Here is a 15476-nt window from a genome sequence, read left to right as displayed (position 1 = left end):
CGGGCAGTACTGCCTGTCCTGAGCTGAGCACACCAACTATGGTGAGCTGAGTCAGGGCGTGGTCATGCTGGGAGAACTCTCTCTCCACCTCATCAGAATGAAAGCACAACATCACTTTTCAAAATCAACATTAAACATTTTAGAAATGCCTGATGGACATGTGATGCCTCCAATTGAAATATGTTAGCTGGGCGGGCAGAGGGAGTTGGAGTTTGACTGCCCATCCCCAGAATCAGGGAATTTTACATCTGAGGATGTAATAGGCAGGGAAGCAAGGAAGAGGCTTTGTAGAATAACTATGGGATGGCAAATAGATTTTGACTTGGGTAAGGATGTTGCATCACTGACTTGGGCTCATCGAGAGGGATGTGACATGTTCAACCACCCTGGTTTACATGGGGGCTAACCTGGGAGAGGTATGTGGGTTTAGGGACAGTACTGCATGGCTGTATTCTCCAGGAGGGGCAAGAAACTTGTTGGGATTTCTGGGGCAGAACAGTGAATATAGATGCCTGCCCCCCACTGACAGACTGGCAAGCACAGACTAGGGTTTCTTGGGACCCAGAAGCAAGGTGGAAGAAGGTGTCTGCCTAGCAAGAAGAAGATGTAGAGCTGTTTGCCCTATTCATTCATTGATTCTTTTCTTCACCAAATGTTAACTGAGCTTCTGTTATTTGTCTGGCACCATGGAGGATAAGGAAGGGGACAGAGGATGAGATGCTTAAATGGCGTCAACAACTCAATGGCCATGGATTTGAGCAAACTCGGGGAGATCGTGAAGGACAGGGAAGCCTGGCGTGCTGCAGTCCATGGACTATGAATGAGTCAGACACGACTGAGTGACTGAACAACCAAACAACAAAAGGGACATAATAAACAGGTGGACCCACAAATCAATATACTGAATTATAATGAGTAGGAAGGGAGTTCTTCCTTCCGGGGAGGGAGGGGGCAGGAGACTGGAAGAAAGAAGACCTGGGGAGAGGTGGGTGTCATTAGACCAGGGAGTGAGGTAAGGCTTCTTTGGATCCTTGATATTTAAGCTGATTCTGGGTAGTTGGAGAAAGCATTCCAGGCAGAGGGAATGCTGCCTCAGAGCTGCCAAGCAGCCTGGTGTGTTGGAGGAGCTGGCAAAGTCAGTGTGGCTGGAGCTGGGTGAGCCAGGAGGAGAGCAATGCAGGTGGGTGTGGAGGGCCAGGAGGGCATGTAGGCACTATAGTCCACGTTAAAGGGTGAAAAACAGTGAACAGTATGGAGGTTTCTCAAAACCTGAAAAGAAAGTTACCATATGGCCCAGCAGTTCCACTCCTGGGCATATATCACCCCCCAAAAAACAAAAACACAAATTCAAAAAAAACAGATGCACTCCAATCTTTATAGCCACCTTACTTACAAAGGCAAGATATGGGAGCAACCTAAGTGTCCATCAATAGATGAGTGGAGAATGGATGGATATACACAATGGAATACTACTCAGTCATAAAAAGGAATGAAAACTTTGCTATTTACAGCAACATGGATGGGTTTGGAGGGTAAATACTGTATGATATCACTTATATATGGAATCTAAAAAATACAACAAGTTAGTGAATACAGAAAAAAAGAGTAGACTCATAGATACAGAAAACAAATTAGTGGTTTGCAGTGGGGAGAGGCCTTATGGGGAAGGGAATTAAAGGTACAAACTATTAGGTATAGTATAAGCTACAAGGATAGAGAATATAGCCAGTATTTTTATAATAACTGTAAACAGAATATAACCTTTAAAAATTGTGAATCACTATGTTGTACACCTGTAACTTATATAATATTTTATATCAACTATGATTAAGTAAAATTTTTTTGAAAAAAAATTCGCATATTATCATCAGTGTGCTGGGATGTCAATGTACTATCATCCATAAGGGTAGATGGATGAGGCTGTGATTTTTAAAATATCTTTGACCTGCCATTGAGGAGTGGATGGGAGGAAAGCTCAGGTAGGTATAGAGGGACTTGGAATAGAGGGTTTTGCAGCTTCCAGGAGGTTCGAATCAGAGCAGGGCGTGGAGATGTCAGACCTGGACCACAGGAATTGTGCTTTGGAGGGTGACTCAACAGGACCTTTTCACGGATTGGATGGAGTTGTTGAGGGAGACAGACTCCAAATTTCTGACATGAACCGTTGGGGAAAATGCAAGTGTCTTTGCTGGAAACAGAGAAACCAAGGAAGGAATAAATTATGAGTCAAGAAGGACCCGAAGCCTACGTGGCCCACGGAAAGGTGAACAGAGGCCAGGAATTCCGGGTCATTACTATCTGGGAGAGTGATGCATTTTCCAGACTCATCCTGCTTGTTTGGTCTCCTCTACTCAAGGTCTCAGAATGGTCCCAGGAAGAAGTGCATTTTTCTCTCTCTCCAATGACGGTGTCTACAGAGAATAGTCAGATATTGGCATGTCAAAGTGAAATGATTTTCAACTGACTTCTCTTATTTATCTTTCAGAATCACCCGGGAGTGTTGAGTTTTCGAATACAACTGACAAGCAGAGAACTGATCGTAAACCTGGAAAGAAATGAGTAAGTCGGGTTAGTTCATGTTTATGGCCAGACAGGAGAAAGTTTCGACATGGAGACTGGAAAGTACTGTGTAACTGAGGTTGGCATTTAGAGACGCAGAACTGAATGTGTGGATTTATAATCCAGATTCGGATTTGAGGCTGGAATTAGCTTCAAAAAATGATCCAATGGAAAAATAAAGAATTTTATCACTCTGAAAAAGAACTTTCTAGCTCAGCAGGTTTTTCTCATAGTCCCAATGTTTCTTTTTTCAGAGCCTGACTTTTCAAGGATAGAATTTAAGCATCCTCTGTTCTGTTCCAATAACTGTTCCATAATTAGTTGACTTTTGGCAATTCCTGGGTTATATAAGGAGAAACAACTTCAAATGGGTTGAAGCTCTTTTTTTCCTTGGGAAATACCAAGAGTTTATTTTATCATTCAGAGCTTGTCTCCAGTGTTATGAAGTATTTATTTTATCTTTTTATTTTAAAATTTGGCCCCCATTTTTTTTGCAAAATTATATAAATTTCCAGAAAATGGTATTATATTTTTTTTTCTGAAGCACATGGATGTTATTACATATTTTGTGTGCCTTCCCTGGAGAAAACCGTGGCTGCTTCAGGGCATAAGTGAAAACAACAGCTCATATTTTGTCACCCTTTACAGTCTGTGGCTCTCTCCATGGGCTCCTAAGATCTGAAGGACCCCCCACTATCCTATTTGATTAGTACCAAAGAAGAATCAAGCTCCCCTAATAAGCAATCTGTATTTAAAGAGATAAATCAAGTTCCCAAGTCTTACTTGATCCAAAATGGGAGTTTCTCGCTTCCAGAGTGACTGGTTCCTGTCTCTTACCCATCGGCGAAATGCTGATTTTTCATTGAAATGACAGTATAGGTAAGACAGCTTCGTTGAAATGAGTTCTGCCAGAGATATTGCGTCACAGAAATCTGACTTAGCATCTCTGTGTAAATGAATGAGATCACTTACTTACATCGGTGCTTTGGTTTGAGGGTCCTTAGCAAATCAGATGAACGGGTTCGTGAATGGCCAGTTCTCACATTTAGTATCTGACACCGTGGCCCACTGCAATTATAAACAAATAGATAAATTTTAAAGTACAGGTGAATATATATTACAAATACATGTATTTCAAATGAATATATGTAGAATAGCACAGTCTGCTTCTCAGGATGTGCAGCCTGTCTCCTGGCATTTTGTGAGCAGCACATGATGAGATTTTAGCTTTTCTTGTGACTTGGTGATCTTAATAAAGAGGTTCAGCCACACATCTTGGGTAATCAGGGGGTTGAATGGAAACCTGAATATTGCTTTTGGTATGTCTCTCAGCAAATTAAATACTGTCATGCTCTTTTTTTTTTCATATACGAATATCATAGGACATTTAAATTTTTGTGCCTACTCTTTGAATGTGGTTTTGAAAATATCACAGTGGACAGAACTAGGTATTCCTTGAAAGAGCAAAAGAAAATCAGGCTTTTGGTGGTGATGCATACCTTGATGGGGTTTTAGGATTGGCAGCTGGATCTGGGAAGTGTCTTTGCTGCATTAGCCTGGTGGAGGACTGTGGTAAGTGGCAACAGTGAGACCGAGCCTGCACCTTGGCATGATGTTAGGGCTGCAGGTATGGGAACAGAAATTGACTTAATAAAAACCTCAAGTTAGTTTTCACTCTAAAAGGAGTATGTATCCAATGCAAACAAAAAAAATTGAAAACTATAGGGAAAAAAAAATCAAGAGCCACCCCAAAATACCCCTACTACCAAACATAACCCTGGTTAGTACTTTGGTGGATGTTTGTATAGATTTATTTTTCTTATAAATGAGTCTCTACCTCTTTTGTCTTCCTAGTTGATATCATAGTCTGTGTGTAATCTGATACTCTTCTTCATTTAGCTTTCTAATGGAAGTGCTTTCCCATAAAGAAATGAATTTCTCACAGCCTATCTGGTTCTGAGTCTGTAAAGTGACTTGATAGCCTTCTTCATGGTTCCCTTTGAAAATGATTTACCTTCCATTAAGGCGGGTACCATGGTCCATGCTTACGACGACAGAGTGGCTAATTTTTGTAAAAGAACATTTTAAAGGTGCCTTAATCTGCTCACTGCCCATTCTGGGCCTATCACAAGATAATCTCAAAATTAGAAAAGCTGTAAACATAAAACTTTCTCTTCTTGATTTATTTCTTTTCCCAACTTCACTGTCAAAGTATGTTTAGAAGAGTATATGGAGATAGCTTTTGTGCTCCTATGACATTGTATAGGGCTTCCCAGGGGCTCTAGTGGCAAAGAACCTCCTGCTAATGCAGGAGATGTAAGAGATGCAGGTTCAGTCTCTGGGTCAGGAAGATCCCCTGGAGGAGGCCATGGCAACCCACTCCAGTATTCTTGCCTGGAAAATCCTGTGTTCAGAGGAGCCTGGTAGGCTACAGTCCATAGGGTCACACAGAGTCAGAACAACTGAAGCAACTTAGCAGCATGACATTGTATAGCTTGATTTTAATTACACTACTTGTACTAACTGTGGAGATTTCATTTTGTTAAGAATAGCCTTTTCAAAACTAGAGCACGGGAATGTGAATATTTTATTAATGATCCATTTCCCTCCAAATATTTCAGTATAACAAATTTTTTGAAAAAAGGTGGCGTGTCTGTCCCATAAGAACTTCACTGTTGAAATGAGGAATACCAAAAATATTCTGCAGTGTTATAGATAGAATGAAATGCATGTATGCTACTGGCTGTTTGTCAGGCCCAGAAGATAATCAACCATCCAGTGTAAAATAGGACTTTTAATTTACATAGGCTTTGGCCCAAAAGATCCAAATGAATTTATCCAAATGGAGAATTTATCCAAATGAAGCAGAGATAAATATGCAAGAAAGCAAAATAAATATAAATTTTCACAACCAACAGAACATAGAACCTGAGCAATCAGAAGGTAGCTTGGTCAGTACCTTGCTTCAGAGCCCACAGGGGGGAATCAGCCCGGGTTTAAGGAAGGTCACTGCAGAATGTTCTGCCTAAAAGTACGTCAGTAGGAGACTGATTAAATAAGTCATGACTCAGCTATGAAACAGAGCAATATGCAGTAGTACAGCTAAAGATGATAATGGAGACTTTTATTAATGTAAAAACCGTTGATAATGTAATCAGTGTGAACAACCTGTTACTTTACCTGACATTCAGTTTTTATCTTAAGGTTACACTTGTGTCCATGAATGCCAGAAAGATTTGGATATTTACTTTCTCAATATTTTACAAGAAATTGTGCTTAAAATTAGGAAAACTGTTTAGTTTGAAGGAAAAAAGCTTCTGTAAAAACTTGAAAATGGTTGTAATGAGGAATGTTGAAGTGTTTCCTATTCAGGAAAAGGAAATAGTGGTTGTTAGCAAGGCCTCCAGCAACTTTGCCAGGGCTAAAAAGCTGTACCAATGGACTATATCCAGAAATCTATTTTAATTAAAAAGCTGCTTAAAAGTCAGAACCAAAATAAAGCATCCTCAGTGCCTGCAATCATAAAAGTCAACATCTAAAACAAATGCGAGAAAGGAGTCACCTAAGTCACCCCACTCCCAAACTTGGTATAAACCGATTTTTCATGAAGCAGGGCTGGATTTGTATTACCTGATTGTTTAGGGGAATCTATTTTATTTGCCTTCTAGCATCTCTAATTTGTGCAAAGATCAGATGCTGTTCATTTCAAATCTGTGTTTGTAGAGCCATAATTGAATGTTTAAAGAAACTCAAAGCTTCCCCGGAGAAGCATTTTTCACAGTGTTGCTGTCTGCCTCTGGAACGGCAGGGACCCACTTTGTGAAGTTCCATAACTCTGCTGGATCCCCATGGACACCCAGGCCATTCCTCAAACAGGTGCTCTGTGCATCTACATCTTTGATCAAAATGCTTTATTGGACAGGCGGGCCAGCTTAGACATGTAACTTTACAGTTTAGGATAATGAAAACTGATGGCAGTAGATCACACCCCCTGCGTATCTCAGACCCACCGAGCTTTCTGTTTTCAAGCCCCGTCCGCCGCTAAGTGAAGGCAGTTGCCGGGGGAAGTCCACGGCCACTTGATCTATACGTGGGGTGTCCCTGAACTAGAACCTCGGCACTGACTTTTCTTCTGTCTGGAATAGTTCCAGATATCTCTTAAGGGGCAGCTCTAATTAACATTCATTCTGAAAAACAGTTGCGAAAAGGAGTGCTTTCAATTTGTCAGACCTGGGCATAAATATTTGAGAAGGCATTTTTTTGGAGAGAATCTCAGAATATCACAATGTAGGGTAGAAAAAGGCAGATAGTGCCATGGTAGGACTAAGAGGACTAGCGGTTGGCTGAATAACCACCAGAGGATATCAATCCATTCTTCAGGTTGAACCAGATCGTGCTGGACAGCTAGACCGAGATGGCTGTCAGTGGCCTTCGGACTGTGTACACGGCCTCATCCTGGCCCAACAATTGTCAGCCCATCGCTATGAAGACATGATAGGTGTGCTGGGCACATTTCTTAGCAATGCAAAGCTGGTGCAAGGTCACTGCATTCCTCATGGCAGAATCTAGATTATGGAGGTTTCAGCAGTTTGAATCAATGGGCCAAAAACTAACAAGATGAGACTTTAAAAAAAAATTTTTTTTGTAGGATAATTGCTTTACAGAATTTTGTTGTTTTCTGTCAAACCTCAACATGAATCAGCCATCAGTTCAGTTCAGTCCAGTTCAGTCGCTCAGTCATGTCCAACTCTTTGCGACCCCATGAATCGAAGCACACCAGGCCTCCCTATCCATCACCAACTCCCGGAGTTTACTGAAACTCATGTCCATCGAGTCGGTGATGCCATCCAGACATCTTATCCTCTGTCGTTCCCTTCTCCTCCTGCCCCCAATCCCTCCCAGCATCACGGTCTTTTCCAATGAGTCAACTCTTCGCCAAAGTACTGGAGTTTCAGCTTCAGCATCAGTCCTTCCAATGAACACCCAGGACTGATCTCCTTTAGGATGGACTGGTTGGATCTCCTTGCAGTCCAAGGGACTCTCAAGAGTCTTCTCCAACACCACAGTTCAAAAGCATCAATTCTTTGGCGCTCAGCTTTCTTCACAGTCCAACTCTCACATACATACATGACTACTGAAAAAACCATAGCCTTGACTAGACGGACTTTTGTTGGCAAAGTAATGTCTCTACTTTTTAATGTGCTGTCTAGGTTGATCATAACTTTCCTTCCAAGGGGTAAGCGTCTTTTAATTTCATGGCTGCAATCACCATCTTCAGTGATATTGGAGTCCAAAAAAATAAAGTCTGACCCTGTTTCCACTGTTTCCCCATCTATTTCCCATGAAGTGATGGGACCAGATGCCATGATCTTAGTTTTCTGAATGTTGAGCTTTAAGCCAACTTTTTCACTCTCCTCTTTCACTTTCATCAAGAGGGTTTTTAGTTCCTCTTCACTTTCTGCCATAAGGGTGGTGTCATCTGCATATCTGAGATTATTGATATTTCTCCCGGCAATCTTGATTCCAGCTTGTGCTTCCTCCAGCCCAGCGTTTCTCATGATGTACTCTGCATATAAGTTAAGTAAGCAGGGTGACAATATACAGCCTTGACCGTACTCCTTTTCCTCTTTGGAACCAGTCTATTGTTCCATGTCCAGTTCTAACTGTTGCTTCCTGACCTGCATATAGGTTTCTCGAGAGACGACCTTCTCAAGGAGAAAGTTCTGGAAAGGATGCTGGGTTGGGAGTCAGGTAGCCAGGTTCTAAAAACCAGTTTTGCTTCCAGCAACAATCTATTAATACAAATACCCTCTCCATTTCCTCATCTGCAGAATGGAATAAAAGTCTGTGTACAGTCAGTACAGAGAGGTTAGAGCTCAAGTTCTTTTGATGATCAGATTTGAGTGGTTCAGTGACATACTCTTGTGGATCCGGTGAGATTACTTATTTCACCCAATTATACCCTTGGCTTCACCAGCACTATATCCTGTTTCAAATGTCCTCAATTAATGGCGATTCGGTTGTGCCTCATCTTTACCCATGAGTCTTGAGGCCGGCTGAACATCTCAGTTCCAACAAGAGCTGGAGGGGATTCATGTGCTGCTCCTTTGGCTTCCTGTTGCTGTCGTGGTCTTAATTTCACAATCTTGACATCCTCAGGAATTAGAACTTTCACATCTTTGTCTGCATGCAGAGTGCTATTTCTTTCCCTTGCTACTCTGGCAGAAGAAGCCTCACCTGCCTGTCAGAAACTTTAAGCTTAATTTGCCTGGTGGTTGTAATTACTGACTAAACTAACGAGGGCAAAACTGTGTTACAGAAACTTTACTACCTCATCTTATGTTTTTATCCCTCAGCTTCCCTCAGGCTATTCATAAATCTTTATCAGGGTCTTTATTAATTCAAATGGTTCCTAGTGGTAATCAAAAAGAAATCAAATGAAACCCTTTATTTTTTTTACATTTTTCTCACATTTGTTTTTATTTTTCTAATTTATTTTATTGAAATATAGTTGATTTACCATGGGGTGTTAACTTCTGCTGTATAGCAAAGTGATTCAATTGTACATGTATATACACTCTTTTTCGTATTCTTTTCCCTTGTAGCTTATCCCGGGGTATTGAACATAGTTCTTTGTGGTATACAGTTGGACCTTGTTGTTTATCCACTCTCTATATAATAGTTTGCATCTGCTGATCTCAAACTCCCAATCTGTCCCTCCCCAGTGCCCCCACTTGGCAACCACAAGTTTGATCTCTTTGTCTGTGAGTCTGTTTCATAGATAAGTTCATCTGTGCCATATTTTCGATTCCACATATAAGTGATGTCATATGGTATTTATCTTTCTCTTTCTGACTTGCTTCACTTAGTATCATCATCTCGAGTTGCATCCATGTTGCTGCAAATGGCATTATTTCTTTCTTGTTACGGATGAGTAATATTCCATTGTGTATATGTACCACATTTCCTTTATCCTTTCATCTGCCAATGGACATGTAGGTTGTTTCCTTATCTTGGCTATTGTAAATGGTACTGCATGTATCCTTTTGAATTATAGTTTTGTCCAGATATATGCCCAGGAGTGAGGTTGCAGGATCATATGGCAGCTTTATTTTTAGCACAAACATTTATTTTGTACCAGACTCTATTGGTGGCACTGGCAATAGAGTCGTCAACAAGGTCAAGTCCTTGTCCTCTTGGAGGTCAGTCAAGGAGCCCAGTGCTAAACAGGTCATCACAAGACAATACTTAATGACAGTGATGCTGACAGTTACAAAGACAAGCAGGAGGCCCATCCTGGCCTAGGGAAGGAAGCCACGTGAAGAGAGGCGAGCCAGGTCTAGGAAGCAGACCGTAGAGGGTTCTGAAGATAAAGATGAGCATACTGAGTGTCCCGAGGGCAAGGAAAGGAATACTGAAGTGTTTCAGAAATGAAGATCAGTGTGTTAGTGAGCAGGAGGGAGATGCGGAGAGAGGAGTGGAGACCAGTACAGGTGGGACCTTGGGCTCCGAGGTAAGACCTTGTATTTTCTCCTAAGGGCCACGGTGCCTCGTGGAAGCAAGGCCTGTAAGCAGAGCAACGACTTTCATAGAAGGGAGTAAATCAGAACTGTTCTGGAGGGAGAATGGACAGAAACTGATGGGCCATTAAATGTGAAGTTAAATAAAGGGAAGATGTCAAGGATAATTCTCATATATGATATGCCAGAAGAACAGTGATTATCTTGATTGGGATAGAGAACCCTAGGAAAGGCCCAAGAGCTTGCCCTTTGAGCTGGAGTCAGGGACACAAGGATACAAGTCTTGGCTGGCATGGTCCTCTGAGTCTTGGAGGAGGGTAGACATTTGGGCCTCAGAATCCAGTCTGGAGGTGACCTGAGAGGGTGCTCGTATGGAGCTGGACCTGGCATTTCTTTGGGATCCGTGAGTGTTTGCAGCAGTGGTTGGGGGCTGTGAGCTGGAGAGCATAAGCCTGCAGTAGGTGGAACATCACGAGACATTGGCCATGGCCGTGAGGGTATCTCGCTACCTGTCCCAGCCCAAGGCAGTGTCAGTGCTTCATGTAATATCCAGACGGGAGCCAAGTGGGGAAGCCTGTGGCCCCCAGGCTTACTCCCAAGCCCAATTCCATGCAGTGGGCGGGCCCTCCACCTGGAGCCCACACACAGGCTCTTGCCCTCCTTCGAGTCTGGAGCATTTTGGGGGACCACCAGCATCAGGACCACCTGGAGAGCTCATTCCAAAGGCAGATGCTTGGCCCTACTTCTCTTGAATCACAATTGCCAGTGATCAGGCTTGGGGATCAGTATTTTTAATGTATTCTGCAAGGAGTTATAGCCATACTTTCATTGACTAGCCTTTGGCCACGTGAAGCGATTTAAATCAATCTTAAAAGATTAAAGCTGTATTTCTTCGGTCACATGAGCCACAGTTCAAGTGCTCTGTAGTCACCTGTGGCTGTAGGAACGGTTCCGTCACAGTGGGAAGGTCTGTTGGACATTGCTGGAATTGGCAGGAAACACCGGCTGGCCAACTCCTCCCAGTCTAGGGTTTCTATCTTGGCTGATGCACGGCGCTTGGCAATGTTCTTTCCTGCGGGGAATCACACACCCCTTCAGCAGCTTCATCCCTCAGTTTAGGGAGCTGGGCTGCACCATAGGAGTCACCTCTACACTTTGATGAAGGGGGAAAAGAAAGAGAGAAAATCCTTTAAGTGTGACTGTAGACTTGTGGAATTGACGCCAGCTACACTCCACTACGGGGCTTTCTAGGTGGCACTAGTGGCAAAGAACTTGCCTGCCAATGCAAGAGACTCAGGTTTGATCCCTAGGTTGGGAAGGTCCCCTGGAAGAGGACATGGCAACCCACTGCAGTATTCTTGCCTGGAGAATCCTATGGAAGAGGAGCCTGTCGGGCTACATTCCATAGGGTCATAAAGAGTCAGACATGACTGAAGCGACTTAGCACACATGCACATGGATGTCAGCGGTCTTCTAACTAGACCAGACTCGTTACAATTTCAGATAAAATCTTCAGCGTTAACATTTAAGATCTTTTTAATTGGGCTAAATTTTGTTCCCTGAATAAGAACTAAATTCCTTTGAGCTTCCCTCCTCATGTCAGTCTTTCAAGTTTTGCAGACACTGGAAAAGGTCAGAACACCATTTTTAGAGATTTTGTTTCTCCAACCTGACTTAACTTAAAAGTGCCCAAACCTGTTAAGATCAACCTTTTCAAAACAGTGCCCCTCAGGGTGCCAATTTGTGAGTGTGGCAGCCTTGAGGGCCGCCTGTGAAGTTAGAAGGACTTGAAAAGGGCATTTGATGTGGAAGTGGGTCCCCACATTTAATTACGTCACTTGCGGTCTTTCAGTTCTTGTGCTGTGGGTTTATGATTTTCCGATGAAAACCCTGCTTGGCGTTCCTCTCCAGAACTCTATCCCAAATGGATGATGATGGTCATACTGGCCACTTCCCGATGGTCTCTGGTGACGGAGAGGAGAGCTGCTGCTGGCTTTGTGGTTGTGTTTTCACTGTCCCCTTCCCCGCTGCGTGGCCAGGGATGCTCTGTGCAGGTGCAGGTGTATCTGCGGCAACGGTCCTGTCCTTTACTAGTTGTCATGACCGCAACAGAAAGGTCACGATGCTTCTCTTTGTGTGACATCATGACTCTTCATTAATCATACGAGACCGTAAATAAAATTAACTCTCCAGAGAGCTTGAAGCATTTTTCGGCCACTAGATAATTTCAGGCAGGATATACACACAGTTCCCATGTTGCGCTTGGTTGCTACATCTAAATCTTTTTTTTTTTAATACATAGGTTCCTGGTTCCATTTTTTAATTCTTGCAGTTGAAATCTTGTAATCCTTGTGCGTGAACCCAGGTAGAATTTTCCACATTTTTTATTTTGCTGGTTTCATCCCCATGTCGTCATGTTGCCGTTCCTCTGTTCCCTGTGTTTTCTGTCAATCAGAAGTTAGAGCCACAACCTTGAGCAGATTCAGGTTCTGGTTTTTCAGCAGGACTACATCCTGGGGTGTTGCATCCCTTTCTTGCTTCACGTCAGGAGTTCCATGAGCTCTGCTTGTCTCTTGTTTGCGATGTTGGATAGAGCACTGGCTTCAGGGATTATTCTGATGCTTCCATTATAAAGGTACACAAACTTTAAATGCCAGAATCAGTGAGCATTAACAATAAATGCCTAGTTTTCTCTTTAGGTCTAACTAAAGGGTGATGTTCTAATTGTGTTGTTCCTTTCTTTGTTAGCTGGAATCCTTCTACAGAAGAGCTTTCCTCCATCAACTATTGGTTTACCCCCAGGTCCGAGGTAAAAGGGGCTTCCCAGCTGGCGCTAGTGGTAAAGAACCTGCCTGCCAGTGCAGGAGACATAAAATATGGGTTTGATCCCTGGGTCGGGAAGATCCCCTGGAGGAGGGCATGGCAACCCACTCCAGTACTCTGGCCTGGGGAATCCCATGGACAGAGGAGCCTGATGGGCTACAGTCCATTGGGTCACAAAGAGTTGGACATGACTGAAGCGACCTAGCAGGCACGCTTACATGCACCAAGATGAAAAGCAGGAATCACTGTTTCTGGAACACTGCTGATCACTGTTCTGCTTTGCCTGTTGGTAGCCACTGTGTTCCCCAAATTTAGCACCTCATTCTTGGGGGTTCACTCCATGGCCCCGTGTGAGTACCCACATGTGTGGCAGACTCCACAGGGGTGCAGAAGAGTCTCGAAGCCTGTCCCTGAGCAGCCGCTGGAGGGCAGGATACAAGCCTGTCTCTGAAACCACTCTATCGAGACCACGATTTTGTTCTCCTTTCAAAATCAAATTCATCCCAGTGGACTGTGTGGAAGCAGATGCCCAGGAGAGTAGGAAAGCAGGAAATGGTCCCAGCATGACTGGCGGAAAAACCAGAAGTCTGCGTTGGAGTCCAGACAACACCTGTCTCTTTTAGGGCTGTTTCCATGCCAACCACAATGTCAGGTTAAAGCAACTGTTTCATTGGCAAGCAGATTTAGTCCCAGTGAAGGAAAATAGAATGGAAACAATAGAACAATATAAATGGGAAAGACTAGAGATCTCTTCAAGCAAATTAGACATACCAAGGGAACATTTCATGCAAAGATGGACACAATAAAGGACAGAATGGTAGGAACTAACAGAAACAGGAGATATTAAGAAGAGGTGGCAAGAATACACAGAAGAACTGTACAAGATCTTCATGACACAGACAACCACGATGGTGTGATCACTCACCTAGAGCCAGACATCCTGGAATGTGAAGTGAAGTGGGCCTTAGCGCGCATCACTATGAACATAGCTGGTGGAATGGATGGAATTCCAGCTGAGCTGTTTCAAATCCTAAAAGATGATAATGTGAAAGTGCTGTACTCAACATGCCAGCAAATTTGGAAAACTCAGAAGTGGCCACAGGACTGGAAAAGGTCAGTTTTCATTCCAATCCCAAAGACAGGCAATGCCAAATAATGTTCAAACTACTGAACAATTGTACTCATCTTACACACTAGCAAAGTAATGCTCAAAATTCTCTAAGCCAGGCTTCAACAGTATGTGAAATGTGAACTTCCAGATGTTCCAGCTGGATTTAGAAAAGCAGAGGAACCAGAGATCAAATTGCCAACATCTGTTGAATCATCAAGAAAGCAAGACAGTTCCAGAAAAACATCTGCTTCTGCTTTATTGACTATGCCAAAGCTTTGACTGTGTGGAACACAACAAACTGTGGAAAATTCTGAAAGAGATGGGAATACCAGACCACCTGACTTGCTTCCTGAGAAACCTGTATGCTGGTCAAGAAGCAATAGTTAGAACTGGACATGGAACAACATACTGGTTTCAAATCGGGAAAGGAGTACATCAAGGCTATGTATTGTCACCCTGCTTATTTAACGTATATGCAGAGTACATCATGGGAAATGTCAGGATGGATGAAGCACAAGCTGGAATCAGGATTGCCAGAAGAAATATCAATGACCTCAGATACTCAGATGACACCACCCTTATGGCAGGAAGCAAGGAGGAACTAAAGAGCCTCTTGTTGAAAGTGAAAGAGAAGAGTGAACAAGTTGGCTTAAAGCTCAACATTCCGAAAACTAAGACCATGGTATCCAGTTGCATCACTTCATGGTGAATGGATCGAGAAACAATGGAAACAGTGAGAGACTTTGTTTTTTTGGGCTCCAAAATCACTGCAGATGGTGACTGCAGCCTTGAAATTAAAAGACACTTGCTCCTTGGAAGAAAAGCTATGACCAACTTAGACAGCATATTAAAAAGCAGAGACATTACTTTGCCAACAAAGGTCCATCTAGTCAAGGCTATGATTGTTCAACGGATGTAAGAGTTGGACTATAAAGAAAGCTGAATGCCAGAGAATTGATGCTTTTGAACTGTGGTGTTGGAGAAGACTCTTGGGAGTCCCTTCAAGGAGATCAAACCAGTCTATCCTAAAGGAAATCAGTCCTGAGTATTCACTGGAATGACTGATGCTGAAGCTGAAATTCCAATACTTTGGCAACTTGATGTGAAGAACTGACTCTTTGGAAATGACCCTGATGCTGGGAAAGATTGAAGGCGGGAGGAGAAGGGGACGACAGAGGATGAGATGGTTGGATGGCATCACCGATTCGAAGGACATAAGTTTGTGCAAGCTCCAGGAATTGGTGATGGACAGGGAAGCCTGGTGTGCTGCAGTTCATGGGGTCGCAAAAAATCAGACATGACTGAGCAACTGAACCGACTAACTGAAGGAAAATAGCAGCAAATTCCTTAAAAACCCAAGGTCTTAAAAGACGCGGCAGCTAGCCACACTTGTACAGGTATGCCGAGAAGAGTAGAAAGAGGACCTTTATCTAAAGATGTTATGAAACAGTCACTTCTCTCCT

General features: G+C 43.0%; 1 protein-coding gene across 3 annotated transcripts in view; it reads left to right on the top strand.

The window, feature by feature from the left end:
- Positions 1–15476, top strand: part of ADAM12 (ADAM metallopeptidase domain 12) — a 381565-nt gene that overhangs the window by 106607 nt on the left and 259482 nt on the right. For all 3 annotated transcript variants that reach the window (XM_043926044.1, XM_043926045.1, XM_043926043.1), the window contains exon 3: positions 2486–2559. In XM_043926044.1, coding sequence (XP_043781979.1) covers positions 2486–2559 — 74 coding nt within the window. The remainder of the gene's footprint in view (positions 1–2485; positions 2560–15476) is intronic.

Source organism: Cervus elaphus, chromosome 15 (assembly GCF_910594005.1).
Source record: "Cervus elaphus chromosome 15, mCerEla1.1, whole genome shotgun sequence".
Taxonomy (NCBI): Eukaryota; Metazoa; Chordata; class Mammalia; order Artiodactyla; family Cervidae; genus Cervus; species Cervus elaphus.
Note: the sequence above shows the minus strand (reverse complement) of the source record. Positions and strands in the feature narration are given on the sequence as shown.